At 38.3% G+C, this 25,045-nt stretch overlaps 1 protein-coding gene and 1 pseudogene across 1 annotated transcript; one reads left to right on the forward strand and one right to left on the reverse strand.

Annotated features, from left to right (window-relative positions):
- Positions 1–7,968: 7,968 nt before the first annotated feature.
- Positions 7,969–16,992, forward strand: DPPA2 (developmental pluripotency associated 2). The gene is made up of 7 exons (XM_063113125.1): positions 7,969–8,001; positions 10,401–10,540; positions 11,469–11,628; positions 11,720–11,773; positions 12,310–12,565; positions 14,574–14,769; positions 16,920–16,992. Exons 1-7 carry the CDS (start codon positions 7,969–7,971, stop codon positions 16,990–16,992), a joined length of 912 nt encoding a protein of 303 aa, XP_062969195.1.
- A 3,244-nt stretch (positions 16,993–20,236) lies between these two features.
- On the reverse strand, positions 20,237–20,888 carry LOC134390289 (transcription initiation factor TFIID subunit 9-like; annotated as a pseudogene).
- Positions 20,889–25,045: the final 4,157 nt, after the last annotated feature.

Here is a 25,045-nt window from a genome sequence, read left to right on the forward strand (position 1 = left end):
GAGTTTGTTTATCCATTCACCAGTTGAAAACTGTTTAAGACTGGCCCGTTAGCTCAGTTGCTTAGAACACAACCATATAACACCAAGGACAAAGGTTCAGATCTGCCTACTGGCTAGTATTCAAAAAATAAAATAAAACAGAAAGATATTTATTTATTTCTATGTTTTGATGCCTACAAATAAAGCCACTATAAACCTTTGTATATAATTTTTTGTGAGCATTCAATTTTTCCAAGTAAATACCCAAGGAAGGAGATTGCTGGATCACATATATATAATTTTATGTATAAACACACACATATATATATATTTTGGCAGCTGACCAGTATGGGTACTGAACACGTGACATTGGTGTTATAAGGCTGTGCTCTAACCAACTGAGCTAACCAGCCAGCCCTGGATCACATATTAAGTGTATATTTAGCTTGACAAAAAACTGCCCAGCTGTTTTCCAAACTGACTGTTTCACATTGCATTTTTACCAGAAATATATATGTAAGATCCAGTTGCTTCACAACCTCATCAACACTTAGTATGATAAGCATTTTTAATTTTAGCTATTCTAATAGGTGTATAGTGGGTTTTTTATTTTTTTATTTTTTGGTGGCTGTCTAGTCTGGGGATACAAACTGTATAGCAGTATCTCATTGAGATATTAATTTGCTCTCCATATATCCTCTTGGTGAAGCATCTGTCAATATATTTTGCCCATTTTTTATTGGGTTGTTTGCTTTCTTATTATTGACTTATGGGAAGTTTTAAAAATATTTTATATATAAATTTAGAATCAGGCAGTCACCTTTCACACACACAAAAAATTTAACAGAGATTTTGATGGATTTTCTGGGCCAATGAATAAGGGGCAGAGTAGCACTATTGTAGGCCTGACAAGATGGAATAACTTGAGGAAAATGACATATGTTAATATTTGTTATTGTGCTTTTTCTTTCTTTCTTTTTTTTTTTTTTTTGGCAGCTGGTGGGTACAAGGATCTGAACACCTTGACCTTGACATTATCAGCACCATGCTCTAACCTAGTGAGCTAACTGGCCAGCCCTGATATTGTGCTTTGATGTGTTAGGAATACTTATTTTTCTTCCCAGAAGAATACACTTCAGTATGTTCCTCTGTAAGAACACACCTAGAATTAAGTAGAATGCAGATGTGTGTTAGGAGTTCTGCAAAGTGGAAGAAGGCAGTGATGAAAGGCAGCTGGGTTGTATGCAGTGTGGAGTGAAGATAATGGTCAACTGAGTATTTCTGTGCTAAATTCTTTTTTTTTTTACTCAGCACTGTACAAATGAGGACCTTTTTTAAATTGTAAGCTTTCATTTCCCTACATAATTAGTATAACGCAACTACAATCTAATACAATGTTGTGACCTAGAGTGAAACTACAAAAACAAAAAAGATGGCAAGCATGCGTGTTGGGCGAAGTGTTAATGGCCTGCAAAGATAAGGAGAATAAGAAGTGTAAGACCTAGGTTTGAGGATCAGTTCTGCTATTTTATTTTTTTATTTTGCGTGTGTGTGTGAGAGAGATTGTTCTATCTTTTTTTTTCTTTTTTTTTTTTTAAATTGGAACATAGTTGATTGCACATATCTGTGCAATACAGCATTGTATATCAGTGTGCAATATTGATGTTCAAATATCAGTGAATATTGCAGTGTGCAATATGTGATATTCAAATTAGGATAACTGAAATATTCATCATCACACAAGATAATCAATTTTTGTGGCCCTTCACCAATTCTTTCCTTTCTCCTCTCCCTTTCCCACCCCCAGCAACCTCAGTTATGTTCTATTAAAAAGTTCAACATATTTTTGTGATTGTCGTATCTGGTATTGTAATTGCTGGTTGATCTTGAGTATCTGTTACCTTACTGGCTGAGCATTCTGAATTTAAGATTCTTCCAATAGTCATGGTTGCGCCATGATACAGAAAAGATTCTTTCAAAAGAAAAAATAAATCAAAATACTTATTATTTTTTGGTAAGAACTTTAATTATTGCTCTAAAGTAGAAATGAAATCAACTGTCCTTTTAAGTGGAAATTTCTTGAACTGAAGAATACAGTCAAATTGGGAACATCTTTCAGTGAAATTTTATGTTCCTACTAAGACAACTGAAGCACTCAGGAACCGTCTTTTCCATGTCCTCCAGGGCTTCTGGGTTTTTGTATGATAGTATATTCCCCTGTGGAAAATGTTATGTTTAGTCGTCTTGGAGCCCACTCTCGTGGTTCCTTTTTTTACCCCCTGTGGGGAAAATAGGATAATTTAGTCAGGCTCCCTGGGCTCAGGTCTGGTTGGGGGTCGAGCAGCACATGTGTGTGGGTGGAGTTAGCATGCATGTGCACAAATGTATCTTTTTAGTTTTGTTGCTATTGTGTGTTCTTCAGTTTCTGAAGCAGAGCTGGCTGGCAGAGAGCTCATGTCTAAAAATAGAACATGTTTACTCTGCTGGCAGCTCCTCAGTTTCAGTTTGTCCTTGGACTTTGCTGGTAGCAGTTGAGTTTTAGAGTTTCTCCGTGGACTGCTTAGCTCATAATGTGTGTGCTGAATAAAGACTATTCCTACTTCAGCCAAGGCTCCAAGGACCTTTTTGCCCGTTACCTAGCTCATGGACCTGCATGTGAAGGGTTTGTGAAATGACTCAAGGGGTCTGTGAGCTCCAGACCCCAGCTCCAGCTCTATACCCCCTCCCTTCTCCCAAGTGCCCTTTGGTTTCTCTTGTTTCTGAGAACAGCACGCATATCAATCTATCATAGAGTAACCCTTGTGACTCAGTATTACCATCATGTGATGTCATTTTGTGCTGTTTTGAACAATTAGAAGTCTTCTTTTGAAAAAAAAAAAGGAATTGTCTCTTTTGCAAGGTAGTGATACTGTACCATAGATGCCTTATCTGTTCTTTTTTTGTAATGCAACCAGAGCTGCTCCACTTGGTGTTCCATAAACATTTACTTTTGTAGAGTATGTTCCTCTGATTTAAAAAATAAAAAAAAGGAACTTTTTTTTAATTGAATCATAATTGATATACACATTTGTGGGATATAGAGTTGACTATCCATATTTATATATAATATATGATGACCAAATCAGGATAATTAGCACATTCATCATTACAAAATGTATTCATTCTTTATGTCCATTAACTGATTTCTCCCTAACTCCCCTCCCCCTCCTGCTTTCCCACTTCTGGTAACCACAGTTCTGTTCTTTCCTTCTGAAAGTTCAAAGCATTTTTGTGGTTGTTATTTGGTTTTTTGTTTCTTTCTTTCTTTTTTAAGCTCCCACTTATGAGTGAGGACATGCAGTACTTCCCTTTCTGTGCCTGGCTTATTTCATTTAACATATTTTTTTCCAAGCTCATCCATGTTGCTGCAAATGACAGGATTTCATTCTTTTTTATGGCAGAGTAGTAATCCATTGTGTATGTATACAACATTTTCTTTATTCAGTCATCCATCAATGGACATTTAGGTTGGTTCCAACTCTTGACTATTGTAAATAGAGCTGTGATAAACATGGGAGTGGAGGTATCCCTTCAACATGATGATTTCCATTCCTTTGGGTATACACTGAGCAGTGGGATTGCCGGGTAGTATGGTAGTTCTATATGTAGTTGTTTGAGGAGCCTCCATACTGTTTTCCATAAAGGCTGTACTAATTTATAGTCACACCAACAGTGCATAAGGGTTCCCCTTTCTCTGCATCCTCACCAGCATTTGTTATTCTCTTTTTGATAATAGCCAGTCTAACTGGGGTGAGATGGTAAGTTCAATGTGATTTTTATTTGCATTTCTCTGATGATTAGTGATGGCATTTTTTCATGTACCTATTGGCCATTTGCATGTCTTCCTTTGAGAAATGTCTGTTCAGCTCCTTTGCCGATTTTTTAATCATATTTTTTTTTTTTTTACTGTTAAGTTGTTTGAGTTCCTTGTATATTCTGGATATTAATCCCTTGTTAGATGCATAGTTTGCAAATATTTTCTCCCATTCTGTAGGTTGTCTAAAAGCATTTATCTAAATAAGAAATACAATGTATTTATAAATATTTAACTTATGGCAAATAAAATGTATATTTAAAATAGGTAATGCATTTTTATTTTGGAACCATTGTTAATTGTTAATATTATTACTGGAATAAATATTAGAACACAAGCACTATATTCAAAAACAATTTTTTTCTTTCCTTTTAAAATCTTCATCTTGCTGCTTAGGTTATTTTTAATAGTTCAGCATCCTTTTAGTGGCTACTTTTTAGCTTTGATATATACTAAGCCCCAAAGGTAAGTTGGTGCAGGATGTTTTGGGGTCATTTGATGCACCTAATTACATTCTATAAACTAGACACTGTGCTTGCTGAGCTCCATGAGAGTAAAGATGAGTCTGAGAATTTCAGAAGGCCACAGTCTGGTAGGAAAGACAGTCACATCAGTCTGCAATCAGTGTGTATGCCAAATCCTTTAGCAGCAGCACAGAAAGGGACATCTACTTCAAAAGGGGTTTGGGTGGGAAATGAGGGGGAAATGTGGAGGCTCAGGCAAAATAAGTAATTAGCATTGATCAAGCCATAATTCTGAGCCAGACACAGTGTAAGACTCTTGGGAGACCAAGGGCAACTCAAACCTACCTGGTCATTGCTCTCATGGAATCTGATAAGTGGTGAGATAAAGTTACAGGTAAAATTCCAAATACATACAGAATTACAAATTCAAATGATTCCTATGAAGGAAAAGAATAAGAGAATGATGGGAATAAGAGAATGACAGAGCAATCTCTTTTAGGGTCCAAGAAACTGTCATTTAAGCTGTAGGCACCAAGGGAAGACATTCCCTTCAACCTTATGAAGATTCCTTGAAAAAGTCACCTGATAAACAGATTCATATGAAGAAAAGGCATAACATAATTTATTATATTATAGTTTTACGTGAAATGAGAGACTTTGGGTTGAAGACCCAAAGATGTGGAGAAAATTGTCCATATCTATGCTTAGGTTCTATGAAGCAAGCACAGCCATGTAGAAATGTGATTGGACAAGAAAAGCATGATCTAATGCTGATAGATTGAGTGGGGATACCAGGCGAAGCCTGTCTGTTGGGATTCATCTTGGTCTCTCTGTGTAGCATTTGTTCCTCCAGGGTAGGGGACAGGACTCTTTCTGGGATGGGGGTCTTATAACCTACAATCAGACAAGGTAGGTCAGAGAATTTCTTTATGGCCAGCTCCAAGACAGAAAGACAGCAGGGAAGATTAGAGTATTATCTATGACCCTCCTTGGGGAAAAGAGATTCTAGTTTCAATGGCTTGCCTCGGGGGAGAATGAGGCCGAGGGACAGGAGGGAAAGAGGTCAGAGGAAAACTTTGCTTATGGGGCTGTTTCTGAGGCCTTCACTTTGTGGTATCACTTTCTGGGCCCCAACAAAGCTTAAAGATTGAGGAATCAAATCAGTGAAGAGGAAGAGAAGGAATATTTTAAAAATGAAAGTATTAAAAAATGAAAATAGCTGAACCTGAATTTGATCCAACCAATTCACAATAAATGCAGAGGCTAGAGAAATAGGCTAAATGGAAGAAATTCATTATTCATTTAGTAAATTAATTTTCTAAATGGAAGAAAATTGAGATGAGAAACTACAGAAGTTGCTGGCTGGTTACTGACTTGGGAGAGCACAGTGCTGGTAACACCAAGGCAACCGATTTGGATCACCATACCGTCTAGTTAGCCACCAAAAAAAAAAAAAAAGAAACTACAGAAAGCTTACAGTTTTTTCAATGATAATAGCAACAACAACAACAAAAAAAATTGTTAAGAAGTAAGAGATGGAGACAGAATTTATAGATTAAAGGGAAACTTAAGGGCTGACCAGTTACTTCAGTAGGTTAGAGCACAGCCTTGTAACACCAAGGTCAAGGGTTCAGATCAAGGGTGCAGATCCCTGTACTGGCCTAGCCACCAAAAGAAAAAAAACTTAAAGCACCTATCAACTTATCCCAATATGTAGATGTTATTTGGATCTTGATTCAAACATCGTTAGAAGAAAATGAGAGAAGAGAATATATGAGATAGTTGCAATTTTGAATATGGCTGGATATTTGAACATGGTATATATTTGAGTAGTTTGATAATAGTAAATAAATGTTTTAAATTATTTTGATATAAAAAACATTGTAGTTATGGTAGGAAAAAAAGTTTTGTTTTTTTTTCTCTGAGTTTATGAATGAAATGATATGTGGTCTGGTATTTCCTTCAAAATAACCCAGGGAGGACTGGCCAGTTTGCTCAGTTGGTTAGAAGTGCAGCCTCATAACACCAACCTAAGGTCATGGGTTCGAATCCCTGTACTTGCTAGTTGCCGGGGGGGGGGGGGGGGGGGGGAGAAAAAATAACCCAGGGGAGGGGGAGTGGGTGGAGGTTTAGATGAAACCAAATTGGCTGGGAGTCAGTAACTGCTGAGGTTGTGTGATAGATACATGGGACTCATGATACTATTGTCTGCCTTTGTACATATTTGAATTTTCCCCTAATATAACATCCTTAAAAAGCAGGAAGAAAAACCCCAAAATCCCAGGAAAAGAAGTAAGACAGTTATATTGTTTTAAATGTTGGGAAGAAAATAAAATATGGTAATAAAATGGTCTTCCCACTTAAAGTCCTGTTCCAGTGTAAAGCACTAGGATCAGCTCCGGTCACCAGATCTGCTTCCCTCTGAATCGCCCAGTGGCCCCAGCTACATTTTTTGGGCAATTCAGAGGGAAGGGAATGCTTTCTTGGGTAGGTGGAGTGCTTTCTTGACTGAGTCTCCATGGGCTATGTTCAGTTCCCATCCTGGAAGGGAGGAGCCGGGATTCCAAACATTATCTGCCTATCTCAAAGCCATGTGGTCAAATCCTGTTCTAGCCAATGCTTCTGGACTTCAGAAGAGTAAAAATCACCCTAAGGGCTTGTTGAAGCACAAATTCCTGGGTCCCATCTTTAAGACTCCTATTCAGGAAGTCTGGGGTGGGACTTCATAATTTATATTTCCAGCCAGTTCCTCATCAATAAACTGAAGCTGAGCCTTTACATATTACACTTCTAAATTAAACTGACCCCTGGCTCCTGAGACTAATGGACAAAGCTCTTTTCCTAGGGGCAGATAAAGCCCATTTGAAGGGCAAAGGATCTCAGTGCTGCCATATTATTTGTGAGTAACAGTTTCCTTCAGTAGCTCTGGCTCCTTAGAGTGACCTATGAGAACATCTTCATCTCTGGCCACATCCTGCCTCCTACATTATGCTCCAGCAATTCCCAAGTGCTTGCAGTTCCTTACTCTGCATTCATTAATTACTCCATCATTTGCTTTAGTGTTTTGGCTCTTGCCCATTCGGAACAGCCAAACCCATCCCTTATGCCTAGCTCAGTATTATTGCAAGCTTAATATCGGTAATTAGAACCAACCCCCATAATTTAAAGCTAGGGTCTCCCAGTGAGTGACACACCCATGGGCACAAATCAGTTATAAATGCCTCTTTAAAATCCTCTGAATCTTTTTTTATTCCCTCCATAATAAATAATTTAATCTATCACAAATATTGTCTTAGAACTGTTCTAAAATATCTTGTTCATTCAACTGTAACTTATCAGCGAGAGTTTGTCACTCCCAGTTTTCTCCCAAGTCGCACCTTAAAGAAATAAAGATACAAATCTAATTTTTTTAAAAACAAGAATGGAGTGATACTAGTTACTCAATAATTCAACTTATCACCTAATGAGCAAGGCAGGGTATAAAACTGGTAAAATTATCACAATGAGGGAGGGGTAAAAAGAGGAAAGTGCTCTGTTTAGAGCTCATCTGGGTAACAGGAAGTAGAAGGAGACATTTGTTTATAAAAGGAGATATCAAGCCATAAACCCTCAGGTTAAAAGGAGTAAACTGCAGATATCTCTAACATTGCTGGTTTTGCCGCCTTGCTGGAAATGTCAGACTCAAATTATGAGAGCAGCAAGAAGGTAAGTTTCATTCTAGTAGAACTAATTGTCTCACAGAGTCGCTTTTTAAAGTCTTTGTAGGTCTTGCTTATGTTTTTCTTTTGCCATAAATCTTAATTTCTGGATGTAAGAAATCTTCATCTTGGAACCTCCTCTTTGCAAATAGATTGTTACTTTTCATTCATGTGATCATGGCTGTGTGTACTTAAGTGAAAGTAAAAAGATGTAAAACTTCCTGTTCCTATTCCAAAGAAAAGATTGATTTTGTAGGAAAGACAAGAAGTGCTGTAACTGGGCAAGATAAAAATGTTAAAGAAATGGAGAGCCAAGGTGAAAACAAAGTGGAAAAGGGTAATGTAAAAAAAAAAAAAAAAAAAAATCATTCGAAAGTGACAAATTGGTTTCTTTTCTCCTGGAATAAGAAGTAACCTGGGCTGGCTGGTTAGCTCAGTTGGTTAGAGTGTAATGCTGAAGACACCAGGGTTCAGGGTTCCACCCCTGTACTGGCCAGCCACTTCCCCCCACCCCCCCCCCCAATAAAGGAAAAAAAGAGTAACTACTCCCAATGTATTTGGTACTTAATAGGTTTTCAAACTAGGCTTGGGTCACCCTGGACTGGATGAGAAACTAAATTGAGAAGGTGTCATAGTGTGTTTATAAAGACCACGGTACCAGGCTAGAGGACTGAATTGGTCAATACGAGGTCTATGATTAAGGACAAGACATGTAGCTGCTTTGAGCCCCAAGTTATTTCTAGAACTTATTCCCCAAGTAATGTCAGTGTTTTTTGAAGCCGACAAGAGTGGAAGGGTGAGGAGTGCTTTGAAAAGGTGGTATACAAATGCAAAAACCACGACCCCCTGCAAGCTAAGAGTAAGAGTAATGGGAAGCCATTGAAGAGATTTAAATAGACGGGGGAGGGGAGTGGGAGGATCTGGAAAAGAGTTTTAACAATAGGACTGGGATGGAGTTTTTTCACCCTTGGGTTTGAGAAGAAAAAGCTAAGTTCAGAAACATACTCAAGCGTGTGTTACTTTACAGCACTGTTCATTTAATTTCTGAGACTCAGTTTCCTCATTTGTAAAACAGGAAAACTAATAAATGACACGTATGCTATGACGATTAAATGAGAGAAATACAGAAAGCACATAGCATAGTGCCTGTGTACTGTAGAAAACCAATAAATTTTTTTTTTTTTTTTTTTTTAAAGATGACCGGTAAGGGGATCTTAACCCTTGACTTGGTGTTGTCAGCACCACGCTCAGCCAGTGAGCGAACCGGCCATCCATATATGGGATCTGAACCCGGGGCCTTGGTGTTATCAGCACCGCACTCTCCCGAGTGAGCCACGGGCCGGCCTGAAAACCAATAAATGTTAACCGCTTGCTACCTACCTGCTTTCCACTTTATCTGTCATTCATCAGATCATTAAAACAACACTGAATCCCTACTCTGCTGGGTGCAATGTAAATTACTGTGAATCAAACAGAGTAAAAGGATACATTTTCTTCCCAGGCCTTGGAGCTGAAATAAGGCCAGTGTGGCTGGAGCTCAGAATGCTCAAGGGTTAGAGAGCTGGAGAGGCAGGCAGGGGCCAGGCTGTTCACTATTTGTAGGCTACACAAATTTGTAGTCTAATTCAAGTTTTGCCTTTAACTTGAATAGCAATGATAAGCCATGGAAGATTTTTATAGTTTTTTGGTTTGGGGGTTTTTTTGGCGGCTGTCAGGTATGGGGATCTGAACCCGTGACTTTGGTGGTATGCGCTCTAAGAAGAGTTTCTAACAAGAAGGAGAGCAATCTATGCAGAAAGAATAGAGTAAGAATGGATTTTGCAGTAACAGGAAATATTTGCTTGAGCTACTGAAACTCGATAATAGTTTGAATCGGGTGGGAAGGCAGGAACACATTCCATAGAGATTTAGGAGACAAAATAAAAGTAATTTGGTGTTTTGGCTAATGGGGAGGAAGACAACAGGGAAATAATTTTCCAAACCCAAGCCCTGCTCCTTCTATTTTCCCATATTGCCCACTTGTAAATTGGCTTTTGCCTGTTTTCTCATTGTTTCCCTTATCTAAGAAAGGACCTGCTAATCAACATCATGTTTGAGAAATCTCAGGAACTCTTCTCTCTATCCACCTAGTGTCTTTTTTTTTTTTTTTAAAGATGACTCATAAGGGGATTTTAACCCTTGACTTGGTGTTGTCAGCACCAGGCTCTCCCAAGTGAGCTAACCGGCCATCCCTGTATGGGATCTGAACCCTTGAGTTGGTGTTATCAGCACCACACTCTCCCGAGTGAGCCACGGGCCAGCCCCCACCTAGTGTCTTCTCAGTTTCTTCTTCATTAGTTATGCCTTGAAAGTGAGCAGTTTAATTGTATGGCATCAAATGAGAATCTGTAAGACTCTTCTTTCCAGAATTTCTCTGAGGAAGAATTACATGAGGAAACTGCGATTTTGTCATTGGTTCCAGAGGAACATGAAAAAGAACAAGTAGAACCAAGTGTTTCTTCAACTTATGATGTCAAACCAAAGAGGCCTAGGAAAAATAATAAAGGTATGAGGGCAGGGATTGCTCAGCTACCTACTCCTGCAACTCTCACCTTGACTACCCATAGTAAGAGATGTCTTCAACTCACACGCTTCTCATTTGCTAAGCCCCATGTCCTGCCTGCCTTTTTAGGACACAGAATAGGCGGGTGGAGCACTTTGGACAAAGCATGCGCTTATGGGGCAGCTAGACATAAGTTCAAATTCCCAACCCATGAAGCTCAATCTCTTCTTCTATAAAAATAAGTTTAATATGTACTTGCCTCCTAGGAAGATTAAATAATTTTGAAAAACATCTACTGTTTTGCTTGGTGATCAAATACATAGCAGCTTTTAAAATCATGACCCTTTGCATCTGTTCTCAGTGCTTCATATAAAGGCATCAAGTTTAAGTATTTTCAGGAGATTTTATTTTCTGGGCCAATAATGAGAACTTCAACATGAAGTCAATAGTGATGGATTAGAGCCCAGCGCAGTGAAATGAGATGGGGTGCTGTAGAGAGAAGTGAGGCAGGCTGACAGAACAGTGACTGTTGTTGGTTCGGGGTAGAGTTAGGAGGGGTTGCTTTGATTTCCATGGGAAGAGCTGATGATATTTTGTAGCCCCAAATCTAGATATTTTGGAGGAGAAATGCAACATAATGTTTTATTCAGGTGGTTGTCGAGCTGCAAAAAACAACGATCTAGTATATGTAGTATAAAAACAGAATTTAGTGTCTCAATGGAGGCTTGAGTCCCAGGTCTGCCATTTTAACAGCTGTGTGATCTTGGGCAAGTTCTTTAATTCCTGAATCTGTTAACCTCACTTGTAACATGAGAAAAGAAATAGATATGTATATTTGCAGATCGCAGTGTGGAAAATGTGTGAAAATCTTTAAAATTATAAAGAATCTTACAAACATTAAGTTGCTACTTTCGTTCCACTCTTCTGTCGGTTCATCTTCCTAAAACAGGTGTACGATTCAAAGCTCTCTCAAAACGTACATGTAAAACACCAGGCCTTCCCCTGCCGGCCATTTTGCCTCCGATTAATGAAGTGCGTCGGGACACCTTGCGGGAGTGGTGCCAGCAATTTAATTTGAGTACGGATGGTGAGGTTAGTACACTGGTGGAAATCTCTGCTGCTTGGAATGAAGATGGGAAACTTTGTCAACCTTTAACTTTTATTTCCCTCTTAATTTCCTTAGAAAACTCAGGTTTATCTGAGGCTCCAGAGACATGCTTACCAGGAACAAGAACATGTGAGTACATATGGGATGAGCGTGGTAATGTGTGATTTTGTTGTTGTTGTTGTTTTGTGTTGAGCTTTGGCACTTCCCAGTACAGGGATGAAAGCCTGGACCCTGGTGTTATAAACACCATTCTCTAACCTGTGGAGCTAACTGGACAGCCCCTGAAGGAGGCCAAGTTGTCCCTCCTTTTCCACCATCTCATGTATGTTGTACCTCCAACGCATGGGTTCTTAACTATGGCACTATTGACATGTTGGGGCCAAATAATGTTTTGTTGTGGGGGCTGTCCTATGCATTATAGGATGTTTAGCAGCATCCCCAGCCTCTACCCACTAGATATCAGTAGCAGCTGCCCCACTGCCCACACACAGTTAGAACCACCAAAAATTTCTCCTAGTTGAGAACCACGGTTCTAAGGGCACTGATATTCCTAAGCCTCTCCTACAGTGACATACGTGTTCAGGTCAGTATAAAGAATGATGCAGTTGACACGAAAGTCCTTATGGCAGTGCATTTCACTGAATACTCATGTATTTCATTTTCAGGCTATTCCTGCAACACCACAGGAGGCCAAACTGTGTTCAAGGAAATGCAAGGCAGTGACCAAGAGAGCAAAGCTTCAGAAAAGTCATGAGATGAGTGAAAGAGAGGAAGAGACAAACATAGTGGAAGTGGTGACTCCAGCTCAGGAAGCCATGCTGGCATCGTGGGGAAGAATTGCTGCGAGGGCCATTCAGCCCAAGGCTGTGAACTCGCAGCCCATTCCTGCTTTTGTTGAGGCCTTTTTGCTGCAAGCCTCCGGTAAGATCAACCCTAAATTGTGAGCACCATTCCAGAGAAAAAAGGATAATTTTTGTTAGCCTCAGACTGAAAGGTGGTGAAAGGGAAGGAGTTCACTGAAATACCTGTAGGTTAGAAATTGGATGACATAGGACGTATTTTTTTTCTTGATTGATGGACAGCCAAGTGTTGTCTGGATGAATCTCTGATTCAGTGGTGACCTTTCTCATCACTGAGCAGAATTCCAAGGAGGAAAGAAAGCATAATCTAATGATGTGGTCAGCCGCAGCCTGAGCCCTTCCCCTTTTCTTTCTCCCTTCCTCAAGGCATTCATAATACAGTGAATAAGAGGAAAAGTGTTGGAATTGAACAACCTTGCTTCAAATCCTTGCTTTACCATTTCCTAAGTATGTGACATTGGCAAGTACTTAGTTTAAATCCTGCTATCCTGGTCTATAAAATGAAGATTACAACTTATTTCATAGAATTGTTGTGAGATTTAAAGGAGACACAGAATGTGGCACATTGAAAGCAGATAATGATTAAAAGGTTTGGGGCCCCTGTCCTCTAAGAAATCTTGAGGATAGGGCCAAGCCTGTGGCGCACTCGGGAGAGTGCGGCGCTTGGGAGCGCAGCAACGCTACCGCCGCGGGTTCGGATCCTATATGGTAATGGCCGGTGCACTCACTGGCTGAGTGCCGGTCACGAAAAAGACAAAAAAAAAAAAAAAAAAAAGAAATCTTGAGGATAACTTAACCCCACCTTTCTCCATCTCCTGCTTCTCTCTCCTTGCTATTTTCGCTTTCATCTCCCGCAGACCCTATCCCAAGCCAGAACAAAGCTGCTTTCCTCTTTGGCTTGAATCTTGAATTCTTTGGCTTCTCTCCTTCCATCACCAGAGGTGTTCTAGATCATTCTTTAGTTGGGGCTGACTTGTGTGGTAGGGCACAATGTTCACCATACACGGAACTCAGCCACAGGAAGACTGGAAGCTGAAACTGGCCTATCCTCTCCTCCCCATGGCCTGTCCTTTCCTCTGCATGGCCTGTCCTCTCATCCCCAAGCTGTGCTCCTTTCTGTGTGGAGGAATGGGCACCTTTTACTAATTTGTACAAAGGCATTGTCCAGCCACAATGCTGGGTGCCTGGGGGCTGCCTCCCCAAAAGATGACACCTTTTTCTAATTTCTATTAATATATCATATGAGCTAGTATCATCCCACAATTACTCCCCTTTTTATGTTCCTCTTTTTTTTTTCTTTCTCTTTGGTGGCTGGCTGGTACGGGGATCTGCATGTTTCTCTTTATTCAGCAGTTACTAAGCATTTTCTGTGATCCAGCAGTATGTCTAGCTGCTGGGTATATTGTGCTAAAAACACATATAGTCTACTCTTGTTTTACAGTCTAACCGGGGAGATATTACGGTATATGTACTGCTTATTTACAGATAGTTAAGCCACTGTGACTGCTCCTTTCTCTCAGTTTCAGACACTTGGTATCTTTACCACTTATTTTGTTTTCCTGTAAATATCCCATCTCCCTAATTAGATTGTCCTTTACAGTTTTAAACAAAAAGACTCTTTTGCCTATTTTCTTTAGTTGAGGCAGTACAATGTAGTGGTTAGGCAAACGGGTTCTGAGTCAGAATACCTGGATCCATGTCTTGGCTTTGGGAAAATAATGATATTTAACACTATAAGCTTCAGTCACCTCACCTGTAAGTAAGAAAAGCAAATAGAAGGTAAATATTAATAATGTACTTAAGAATAAACGTATTACTACATGTAAACCACTTAGCAAAATTCTGGACATAAAGCAAGCTTTACAAAATGGTAAGTATTATTATCCCTTCTGCTATATAGTTTGTTAAGTTGTATCATAGCTACTTGTGGTCTACATTTTTTATGCATCTCATTCAATTACTTTGTGGGCAAAATATGAGAGCAAAATCAAGAGTGACTTTCTGAGAGGGTGTATCAGGGTGCTATCCTGACCTTTGCTGCTTATCTTTGCTTCTGTTTCCCTCTGCAGGTGTCAGGTGGTGTGTGGTCCATGGCAGACTTCTCTCTGCAGATGCAGAGGGGTGGGTTCGCCTGCAGTTCCATGCGGGTCAGGTCTGGGTGCCTGACACTCCCAGGACGATGATTTCTCTCTTCCTGTTACCAGCCTGCACTTTCCCATCCCCAGGCCAAGAAGATAACATGTTATGCCCTGAATGTGCTAAGAGGTAATCTTTAAGTGTCTTTCTAATTATGGCACACAGAAAAATAGATATATATAGAAGGATTTCTGAATAATTTAAAAGGAGAACGCAGAGGGCAAACGTGTTGTTTTCTTAATTTGCCATATAGATCAGGCAAAAATAGGAAGGAAAAAAAAAACACTTAGTAGTGGATTAGAATTGAGATAAATGGGGTTAGTTCTTAGCAGCCTTAACAAAGTATCTAACTAGTTAGGGCCTTGTCTCTGCCTCAATTTTAGGAACCTGTTCTAAAGAAAAAAACAGAGTTATTACTACATGTCAGATACTCACCTGTGGATACAAAAATCAGTGAGACAAAATCCATGTAGCATACTCAAATGGAAATGAGTAAGAAAAGCTATGAAAGTCTGTGAGAAGTACCTATGTAGGAGTAACTCAGAGACTTAGAGACTCTGCAGAGGTGATTACATATACTGAGGTTAAGTTTGCCAGTTAGAAAGTAATAATTTGGCCACTCTGTAGTGGAAATAGCCAATCAAACACATGAAAATAAAAAAATATGGCATACTTAGAAATTGCAGGTAGGTCAATATGGTTGAGGCTTATATTGACAGATGAGTCTGGGGAGGGAAGGAGTAGACCATATAGACCTTTAGGGTCTATATGTTAAAGGTTTATATGTTATAGACCTTTCGTTAATGATCTATATGTTATCCTGTAGGTCATTATTTCTCAGTCACTTTTGGGACACAGACTCCTTTGAGAATATAATGGTAATTACATACCTCCAAGAAAATATACATTGGACATACACACACTTTTAGATTTTATATAGACCATAGAACTCCTGATGTCCATCGTGAGTATAAAATTCAGGTTTTGGTGATGGAATTGGGTGGAGGTGATGTTGAGAAGTTAAGGGGTTTTTTTGTTGTTATTGTTGTTTTGTTTTGCTTTTAAGAAAGTGAACTAAAATCTTGCAACAGAGACTAGATTGGAGAGTAAATAAGAAATTGCTATTATAACTCAGAAAAGATATAATTTATTACACTGGCAAAGAATTTAAAGTGAAATTTAAGAGATATAGGAGTAAAGGGAATAAGATGGTGTCTTATAAGATGGGGAAAAGGTAAAAATCCAATTTCATGGTAAAGAATATATGATACTTGGGACATATTCTACAGAGAATGTGGGTTAGAGAAAAACCCTTTGGGAGTCATTAGCATATAAATTGTAGATAAGAGTGTGTAAGAATTAGAAGGGACTGAGGAATGAACCCTAAAGAGAATCAGCATGTCAATGGTAGGTAGGCAGTGAGAACCAAAAATGGTTATATTTCCTATAAACCATTCGAGGCTGGGAGATAAGTCAGTAAAGGAAGCAGTGAGGTTTAGAAGGAAGAAATGTTTGTCAGTAAGATGGCCATGTGAGGTAATGACTGACATGGCGCTGTTGGGACTGGCAGTTTAGGACCCTAGTGGCCTTTTTGAGAGAGGGTTGAGAGAGTTATTAGAAGCAGAAATGTGACTGCAGTAAGTTGGAGCAGAGCACGTGAAGAACTAGGAGCGGGACATATTAATAATCTTTGTTAGATGAGCCGGGAAGGAGGAGAGAGCAGTTAGCTGAGGCAGTAACCTCAAGGGAGGTTCCTTTCCTTCTTTTTTTTTTTTTTTTTTTTTTTTCTTTTTTCCTTTTTTGGCATCTGGCTGGCTGATTGGGGATTTGAACCTGTGACCTTGGTGTTATAAGGCTGCACTCTAACCAACTGGCTTTCCTTCTTTTCTTCTCAGTCTCTCTCTCTCTCCCTCTCTCCCTTTTTCTCTTCCTGCCTCTCTCCTTCCTTCCTTTGTTCCTTTTTTTTTTAATGGGAAAACTACAAGCATGTACAAATGGGGAGGAGCTGTGGGAAGCAAAAAGAAGGAAAGGGAGAGTATATAGACAAACGAAGTGAGACTAATTGCAGCATCCAGAATATGAATCCGGAGAATAAGCGGCCCGTCCTGTTGTTTTACTAACTACATAAAGCCTTTGTGCCCACCATAGCTAGTTTTGGGAGCAAACTACTCAGGAACTCCAGGAATGAATTCCTTATTTCATTGATCATTTTCAAGGTGTTGGTATGGAATAGTGTGTGTTACTCTAGCAATTTTTCACTATTCTTCTCTAACTTATAGGAATAAGAAGATAATGAAAAGATTAATTACTATGGAGAAGAAGAAGAGGAAATCTGGTTTAAACACATTGTAGGAGATCAGAATATGCCACCCCAAAATATGCCTAAGTATTATTTTTGCACAAGCATTATTTTAAGCTGTAGGCAATTGAGAAGAAGCAGATATAAGAAACTCTCTGCCTTGCCACTACTGTACCTGTATACTCCCCACTTAGATTCAATAAGTGTTAATATATTTGATATATTATTCAGACATATGTAAATATATTTTTTATTAAATCATTTAAAAGTAAGATGTGGAGATCATGATATTTTACCAAAATATGTCTGCATTTATGCCCTAAGAAAAGGATAATTTTTGCATGAGTACAATATTATTACACTTGAGAAAATAATTTGTATATAATATCTTATAACCAGGCATTTTTCAAATTTTCACAACTGTCCAAATTTTTTCTAAACAAAATCCAATCAATGTTTACAGTCAGTCAACAGGGAATAGAAGGGAAATTCCTCATATGAAAAAAGCCATATATGAAAAGCCCACAGCTAATATCAATATTCAAAGGTGAAAGACTGAGAATTTTTCCCCTGAAGTCAGGAGTGAGACAAAGATGCCCATTTCAAAAACTTCTACTCACCATAGTACTGAAATTTCGAGCCAGAGCAATTAAGCAAGAAAAATAAAGTCATCAAAATTGGAAAAGTAGAAGTAAAACTATGTTGTATTCTCAGATGACATTATCTTACATATAGAAAATCCTAAATCATCCCTCAAGCTATTAGAGCTAATTAACAAGTACAGGAAAGTTGCAGAATACAAAAACAACACAGCAAAATCATTTGTATTTCCATATACTAGCAATGATGATCTGAAAAGGAAATTAAGAAAATGATTCCTTTTACAATAGTATCAAAAAAATAAAATCAATTTTCAATGTATAAACATTTCTTGTATTTTTTTATACCACTAGCTTATCATGATGCATTTTAATTTATCTTACGTATTTTTTATTTGAAAAATTTTGCAACAAACAAAAGTTGAAAGAATTGTAACAATTCATCATTTGTTAATATTTTTATTTATTTGCTTTGTTTTTTTTGGTGGCTGGCTGGTAAGGGGATTTGAACATGTGACCTTGGTGTTACCAGAACCATGGTCTCCCAATTGAACTAATTAACCATATCCATTTGTTAATATTTTTGCCACATTTTGCAAAGACCTTTTTTTCATTTATTTTTTACAAATTAGTTATTCTGCCAGATAGAATAACCTGACACATTCTTTCCCCCTAAATATTTAAGCATTCTTTGTTTAAGAATAAGGACATTCTTCTACATAATCAAAGTATCTATCAAACTTAAGAAATAAACATTCTTTCTGTAATAGCATGCAATATCTAGTTTATATTCAAATATTCTTAATTAGCCCCAAAATACGTTTTTTATCTTTCTTTTAAAATTCAGAATCCAATTGAGTTTCTGGCATTGTATTTGGTTGTTATATCTTTCTAGTTCCTTTTAATCAAGACAGGTCTTTTATGATAATTGTTGGGGTTTTTTGTTTGTTTTTTTGTTTTTTGTGGCTGGCCAATCCAATACTGACTTTTTTAAGAGAAAGGTCAGTTTTCTTGTACAATATTACCACATTCTGGATTATCTGTTTCGTAGTGGTGTTCTTTGACTAACTTTTTATATTTCCTATAAACTGGAAATTAAGACTGGGGCTCAGTGAGATTTAGATAAAACATTTCTGGCAAGAATGCTTTATACATGAGATTGAGGACTTTACATTGTTTTACATTGAGAGGTGCTTTATTTAATTTATTTATTTATATAAACTTTATCTCCTTTATTGCATCACACAATCTGTGATTTAAAACCTCTTGTTTTCCCAAGTGAACGACTATTGAAATGGAGCAGCAATAGTAAAACATAAACGAATTTTGGTGGGGTGGGTGGACAGATCTTTTTTGTGTGTGTGTGTGTGACTGGCAAGGGGATCACAACCCTTGGCTTGGTGTCGTCCGCACCGCGCTCAGCCAGTGAGTGCACCGGCCATCCGAACCCGCGGTGGGAGCGCCGCTGCGCTCCCAGCGCCGCACTCTCCCGAGTGAGCCACGGGGTCAGCCCGGACAGATCTTTTTTGATGCTGCTTTTCTCTTTAACACAATCACTCTTCTTAAAAAGAACTATGGCTTAAATCCTGTCTGCACATTAAGAGGTGCATATTTAAATTGTCTCAAATTAAAAGTGTTATCACCAGATTTTTTTATGGTATAGGTGTTTTCACTTTGGAATTTGTAACTACTCTATAGGGTGATACTTTGACATCGTATGACTATCTTGCCTCTTCCTTCACCCGAAGAATTTAGCATCTAATGTTGATCCTTACCTGAATCAATTATTAGATCGAGGGTTGCAAGATCTTAGTCTGTATTCATTTACTAGCTGGCATTCTACTGTAAAGAGCATTCTTCTCCCTTTTTTTCTTTTTTGAGTATCATTGTGGCCTCATGGATTTAAAATGTTTTAAATTACTTTATTTTATAATTTAAAAAATTGTTTTAAAATTTAATTTAATTATTTGCTATGACCAGTCAATATTATTATAATGCATTAGAAGTTCTCTTGGGTTCAATTAGTTCCCATATGGTTTTTGTTTGTTTTTGTTGTTTTTGGTGGGTGGCTAGTGTCAGGGATCAAACCTTGGACCATGTTGTTATCAACACCTGCTGTAATCAACTGAGCCAAAGGGAAAGCCCTCAAGTAGTTCATGTTTTAAATTGTTGAATTACATGAGTGATTTCTACATACTGCTTTATCTGGTTTCGTTTTTTTTTTTTTTTTTTTTTTTTTTAATTCCTTTGTGCCTCAATTTTTTTTTTTAATTAATTTAGTTTTTGGCAGCTGGCCAATATGGTGATCCAAAGCCATGACCTTAGTGTTATAAGGCTGTGCTGGAACCAACTGAGCTAACTGGCCAGCCCCCTCTTTATTATTTTTTTTATTTCTTTTTGTTGGTTATGAAGATTCATGGAGTACAAAGCAAATTGTCACCACTCGTGCCCAAGATGTGATGGCCAGATCCTTTCTTTTTTTAACAACTTTACTTTTTAGACTTAAAGGCTGATGAAAAACCATTACTAATCCTATTAAAGAAAATCCAACATTTCAATCAGAAAATATGGTAACTTTATTTACTCATTAAATACTTTTTAAGTTTTCTAAAACAAGTTGAAAACATCCAACATGCATTTTTAATTTCAGTACAATGGATTTCAGACCAAGTACACATGTACATGCATCAAGGCTAGATTACAAATTATCGTAATCATCGTCATCATCATCTTTATGCCTTCTTTTCAATGCATTTGCTGATTCATTGGCATTTTGTGATGATACCATATTAGTGGTAATAAGAATGTTTTTGGACCCAATTAATGATGGATTAATCAGAACATTCTCAACTACTGATGTTGTAGAAACTCAATGTTTTACTGAACCAATACTTAACCTTGAAACTGTTATTCCTGCAGAAGTAGATGCCTTTTTTTTTTTTATAAAGACTTAAGCCCATAGTTTGATAATGTTAATATCTATCAGCACTTTAGGACCTGAATATGGCTTTATCCGTGGCAAAGGGCTCTGATTTCTTTGCCTTGCAATATTGCAATATCTAATAAAAAAAAAAATCTCTTGGGGGAAGGGAGGTAAAAGATTGGTCTGTGCAACACTGGATGGCCAATCACATATCATCTGCATCAACAGTAGCTTTCTTATCATATTCTTAGTTTGAATAAATTTTTGCATCGTTTAGAATTGTGATCACATATCAGAAGTCAAATTCCAACATCCAATTTATAACTCTTGGCTCACATTCCGTAATGCCCATATCCTTCAGGATTTGTGCCATCATCTGTGCATCCTTTAGCATGTTCTTGGGAGATGCCATCTTGCCAGACTCCATGATATCCAGGCATCAGACTTCTCCAGCTAAATCACCCATGTAAACATATTTGTCTTGATCTTATGCAAGTTCTTCACCGAGTGTGGTTTCTCCAACCCTTGGTGTACCGGTGAGCAGGATGTTTGGAAGCAACATGGTCCTCAGCATGGTGGATCTGAGTGCTTCCACTCAGGCGCCCTGCATGCCTGGTTTCATAATAAAGATTATACTGGTCTCAATAAGAGAGTTTGGAAATGTTATCTCCTTTCTATTTTCCAACAAATTATATAATAAGGGAATTATTCAGCACTCAAAAGTTGTGGTATTCACATTTAAAATTATCTAGGCAAGAATTTGTGTTCAGGGGAGCAAGTGTATGATTATCATTTCAATTTCTTCAATTATTATTTGTTTATTCAAGTTTTCTATTTATTTTTATGCTCCCTGTTTTATCTTACATATTTCCAAAACTTCATTTGTTTCTTCCAAGTTTTCAAAGTTATCAGCATATTTTTTTGTCTGCTGTGTCAGTAGTTATTTTCTCTGTTAGAGACTGTATTTCATTTGATTTTTCTCTTGCTTTCTTGTTCAGTCCTGTTAGAGACATTCATCCTATCAATCTTTCCAAAGAGCAATGTACAGGTAGCGTTCATCAGGAAGCTTACTTTAAGCAGAGACTAGGGTACAGGATGTTGGAAAGTGCCTTTGGGTTTGACACTTATAGAAAGGAGAGAAGAAAGCAGGGTTGAGGAAAGGGAGAAGTCAGGCTGTGAGGCAGACGTGAATCAAAGCCTTGGCCCACCACTGAGATTTTTCTGGAGCTACAATGTCAGAGTTGGCCAACTACAGATCAAATGACTATGCCTTATATCATAGCTTAGCCAGTCACTGGTTGTGGGCTGCTCAGGGAAGGCCATGACCTTGGCCAAGGACACTCTTCTGCAACTGGGCATCTCCTAGGGGCTGACAGCTAGAAGCTGTCTCTTGACAGCACTCATGTCCAAGTCCACTACAATCAATATCTAGTTTTGATTGTTCTCTGCCTTGCTGTTTTGTGTTCTATTTCCTTAATTTCTGTTATCTTTATCTTTTCCTTTTCTTCATGGTTTTTCGAATTTATGGTTTTTTGAATTTATTCAGTTCTTTTCCTAGCTTCTTGGCTCATTTATACTCATTTCTTCTCTTTTCTGATCAATATTTTTAAAGCTAGAAGATTCCTCATAAGAACTGTTTTAGCTGTATACATAATCCGAGACCTTTCATCTTTCCCTAATTCTGGGAAGTTACCAGTCATTATTTATGCAAAACATTTTCTTCCCTATAGTTAGTCTTTTCTCCTTTTTCAGGTCTCTTAATATTGTTAGTGCTATAGATTGGATGTCCCCCCCAATCTCATTGAAGCTTAAATCCTCACTGTAACTGTTGAGGGTGGCAAATCCTATTATGATAATTGAAAGGTGGGGCCTTGAAGAGGTGATTAAATTGTAAAAATGGTGGTCATGGGTGTGGTTCTGAGGGCTTTAAAAGAAGAGTGCGTGAGGAATTATCTCTCTCTGCTCTGCCATTTTCACAATGTGATACCCTGCCATCACTGAAGTCACCACCAAAGAAAGGCTTTACCAAATGTGTTCCCTGGACTTTGGACTTCCTGGCCTCTGAAAATGTAAGCAATAAATTTTGTTTTCTTTCTACATTACCCAGTTCCTGATATTTTATTATAAGCAATAGAAATGGACTAATACAGTTAGCTTCTTTCTTCATAGCTCTTACTTTTTTTTCACAATTTTATCTTGGGTTTGGGTCTGGAAGCTCAAGAATGGTAAGGCATCTGCTAGATAGGAGGAGTCCTGAACGAGGCATTCCTAGGTTCTTCTCTCTTCTTCAGTCAGATGAACCATGTAAACACCTAAAATAAACTTATACTGTCATGAAAGGCAGTAACTCTGCTCCTCAGCAAGCCAGCAGGATTCCCACCACCTCCACGATCACCCAAAGTGGTAGGAAAGCCAAAACCTCTGTCTCAACTATGGTTTCTAAACTACTTAGTTATTTTTTTCTATTAAATTATATCTAATTTTCCAGCAGAATACACAGGTTCAGTTTTTGTACTCTCCAAATCCTTTTATTTTATGCCCATTTAAAACAAAAAACCTAGCTGTCTGTAATTTTTCATATTTGTCTTATGCTGTGTGGGTGGAGAAAAGGAGGACAGACAAGGAAAATGTTATGATTCCAAGTCAGCACTTAATCTCACTCTTTACATTTTTATTGCTTAAATTTAAAACTCTGAAAGCTTGAAAACATACATGTTTGTGACCTGCAATATATTTTGTGGAATTAAAAAAAGGCTACCTTTATCTTAAGCTATTGATGGCTAATGGTTCAGTTGTCAATTGTCTAGTTTAGAGGGACCCCAAACTGGCAGGGAGAACAGAGCAGAAAGATCAAATGCCACCAGGGATCCTTCCAAGCAGAGTGCTCAGTGCTTGGGCTCTCAGGGCAAAACAGATTTAGAGCAAAGTGCTATGATAACTGCCTTCTACAAGTGTCACTAATCAATGGTCTTCTAGTGTAAAAATTTTTTGCCTAAAGACTCTGGCCTGGAGACCAGCACAGGATTAAAAAACATATCATCATCGGTCTTTAAAATAACTAAGAGTCTAATTCAATAATCCAAAGAAAACCAGTTCTGGCTGTACATTATTTATTGTCTAGTATTTCAGTCTGCCATTCTTTCTTTATTAGAAGTTCTATTTGTTCCATTGCTTTTCCTATTATAGTACACAAAAGACCCTATCTCTCTTGACATCAAAATCAATGTGTATAGCTAGAAGCTGCCTTTTTTTTGATGGCTGTCAAATACGAGGATTGTTCTTGATTCAAATATACAATTTCAGATTTGCCTCTAGGCAAAATTTTCACTCCTAAGGTGAAAGAATGGAAGAGGAGATAATTTGAGTGCCTCTTTGTGATCTGCAAAATAAAATTACAGTGATTAGGACTCCACAGTGAAGATGACTGACTGAATCATGCAAAAGAGACCTTTTCTGTGGGCCTGAGAAGCCACAAAAATAAAGTCACTGCAATCAGTCTTATATTTATTCATTAATGTACATTAAGTATCCTTCAAGAAATCAGACTCTGTTTTTGTCTCTGATGATACAAACTCCCTCAAACACAGCTCATGCTGACATAGTGATTGAGGACACAGACAGATGAAAGGCAATCCTGCAGATAGGACAGAGGAAGGAGAGGTGCCTGACTCAAGCAAGGGAGGGGTGAGAGTGAATGCGTCTGTCTAGACTTAATCCCAGAGACCAGGGTAAAAAGAGTAAGCATAGTTTACATATATTAGTGGTTTCCATGTATCAGGTGCTGTGTTAGGAGCCAGGTGGATGCTGGTGAAAAAAATAGACATGGCCCCTGCCCTTATAGGGCCCAGAATATGGTAGGGAAGACTGAAATTATACAGTGTGCAAATGGAGATCCGACTTCTTTTTTTTTTTTTTTTTTTTTTTTTTTTAGAAAAAGATGACTGGTAAGGGGATCTTAACCCTTGACTTGGTGTTGTCAGCACCACACTCTCCCAAGTGAGCCACGGGCCAGCCCAAATATATCCCTGTAATTTAGAAGCAGATGAGCAATGGAGATTGAAAATGGTCAATTAGAGCTAAGATAATTTGGCATTGTGATCAATTGAGAATAGGCTTGTCTTAGTCCTCTCAGGTGGCTATAACAAAAGACCATATATCTGGGTAGATTATATAGAACAGAAATTTATTTCTCACAGTTCTGGAGGTTAGAAGTCTGAGATCAGGGTGCCAGCATGGTCAGGTTCTGGTCAAGGCCCTCTTTCAGGTTGCAGACAGCTGATCTCTTGTATCCTCACACAATAGAAAGACAGCAAGCTAGCACTCTAGGCTCTTATAAGGGCACTCGTCCCATTCATGAGGGCTCCTCTCTCATGACTTAGTCACCTCCCAAAGGCCCCACCTCCAAATACCATCACATTGGGGATTAGATTTCAATATATGAATTCTGGGGGGACACATACATTCAGTCCGTAAAAGATTGTTGAAGATGTAGGAAAGGGCGTCACCAACAAAGCGGCCTGGAACGAGAAGCCGGAGTTAAGAGTGCGAGAGGAATTCCTTCCTTCATTATGTCCCTTCCTTCCC

The sequence above is a fragment of the Cynocephalus volans genome, chromosome 1 (assembly GCF_027409185.1).
Source record: "Cynocephalus volans isolate mCynVol1 chromosome 1, mCynVol1.pri, whole genome shotgun sequence".
Taxonomy (NCBI): domain Eukaryota; kingdom Metazoa; phylum Chordata; class Mammalia; order Dermoptera; family Cynocephalidae; genus Cynocephalus; species Cynocephalus volans.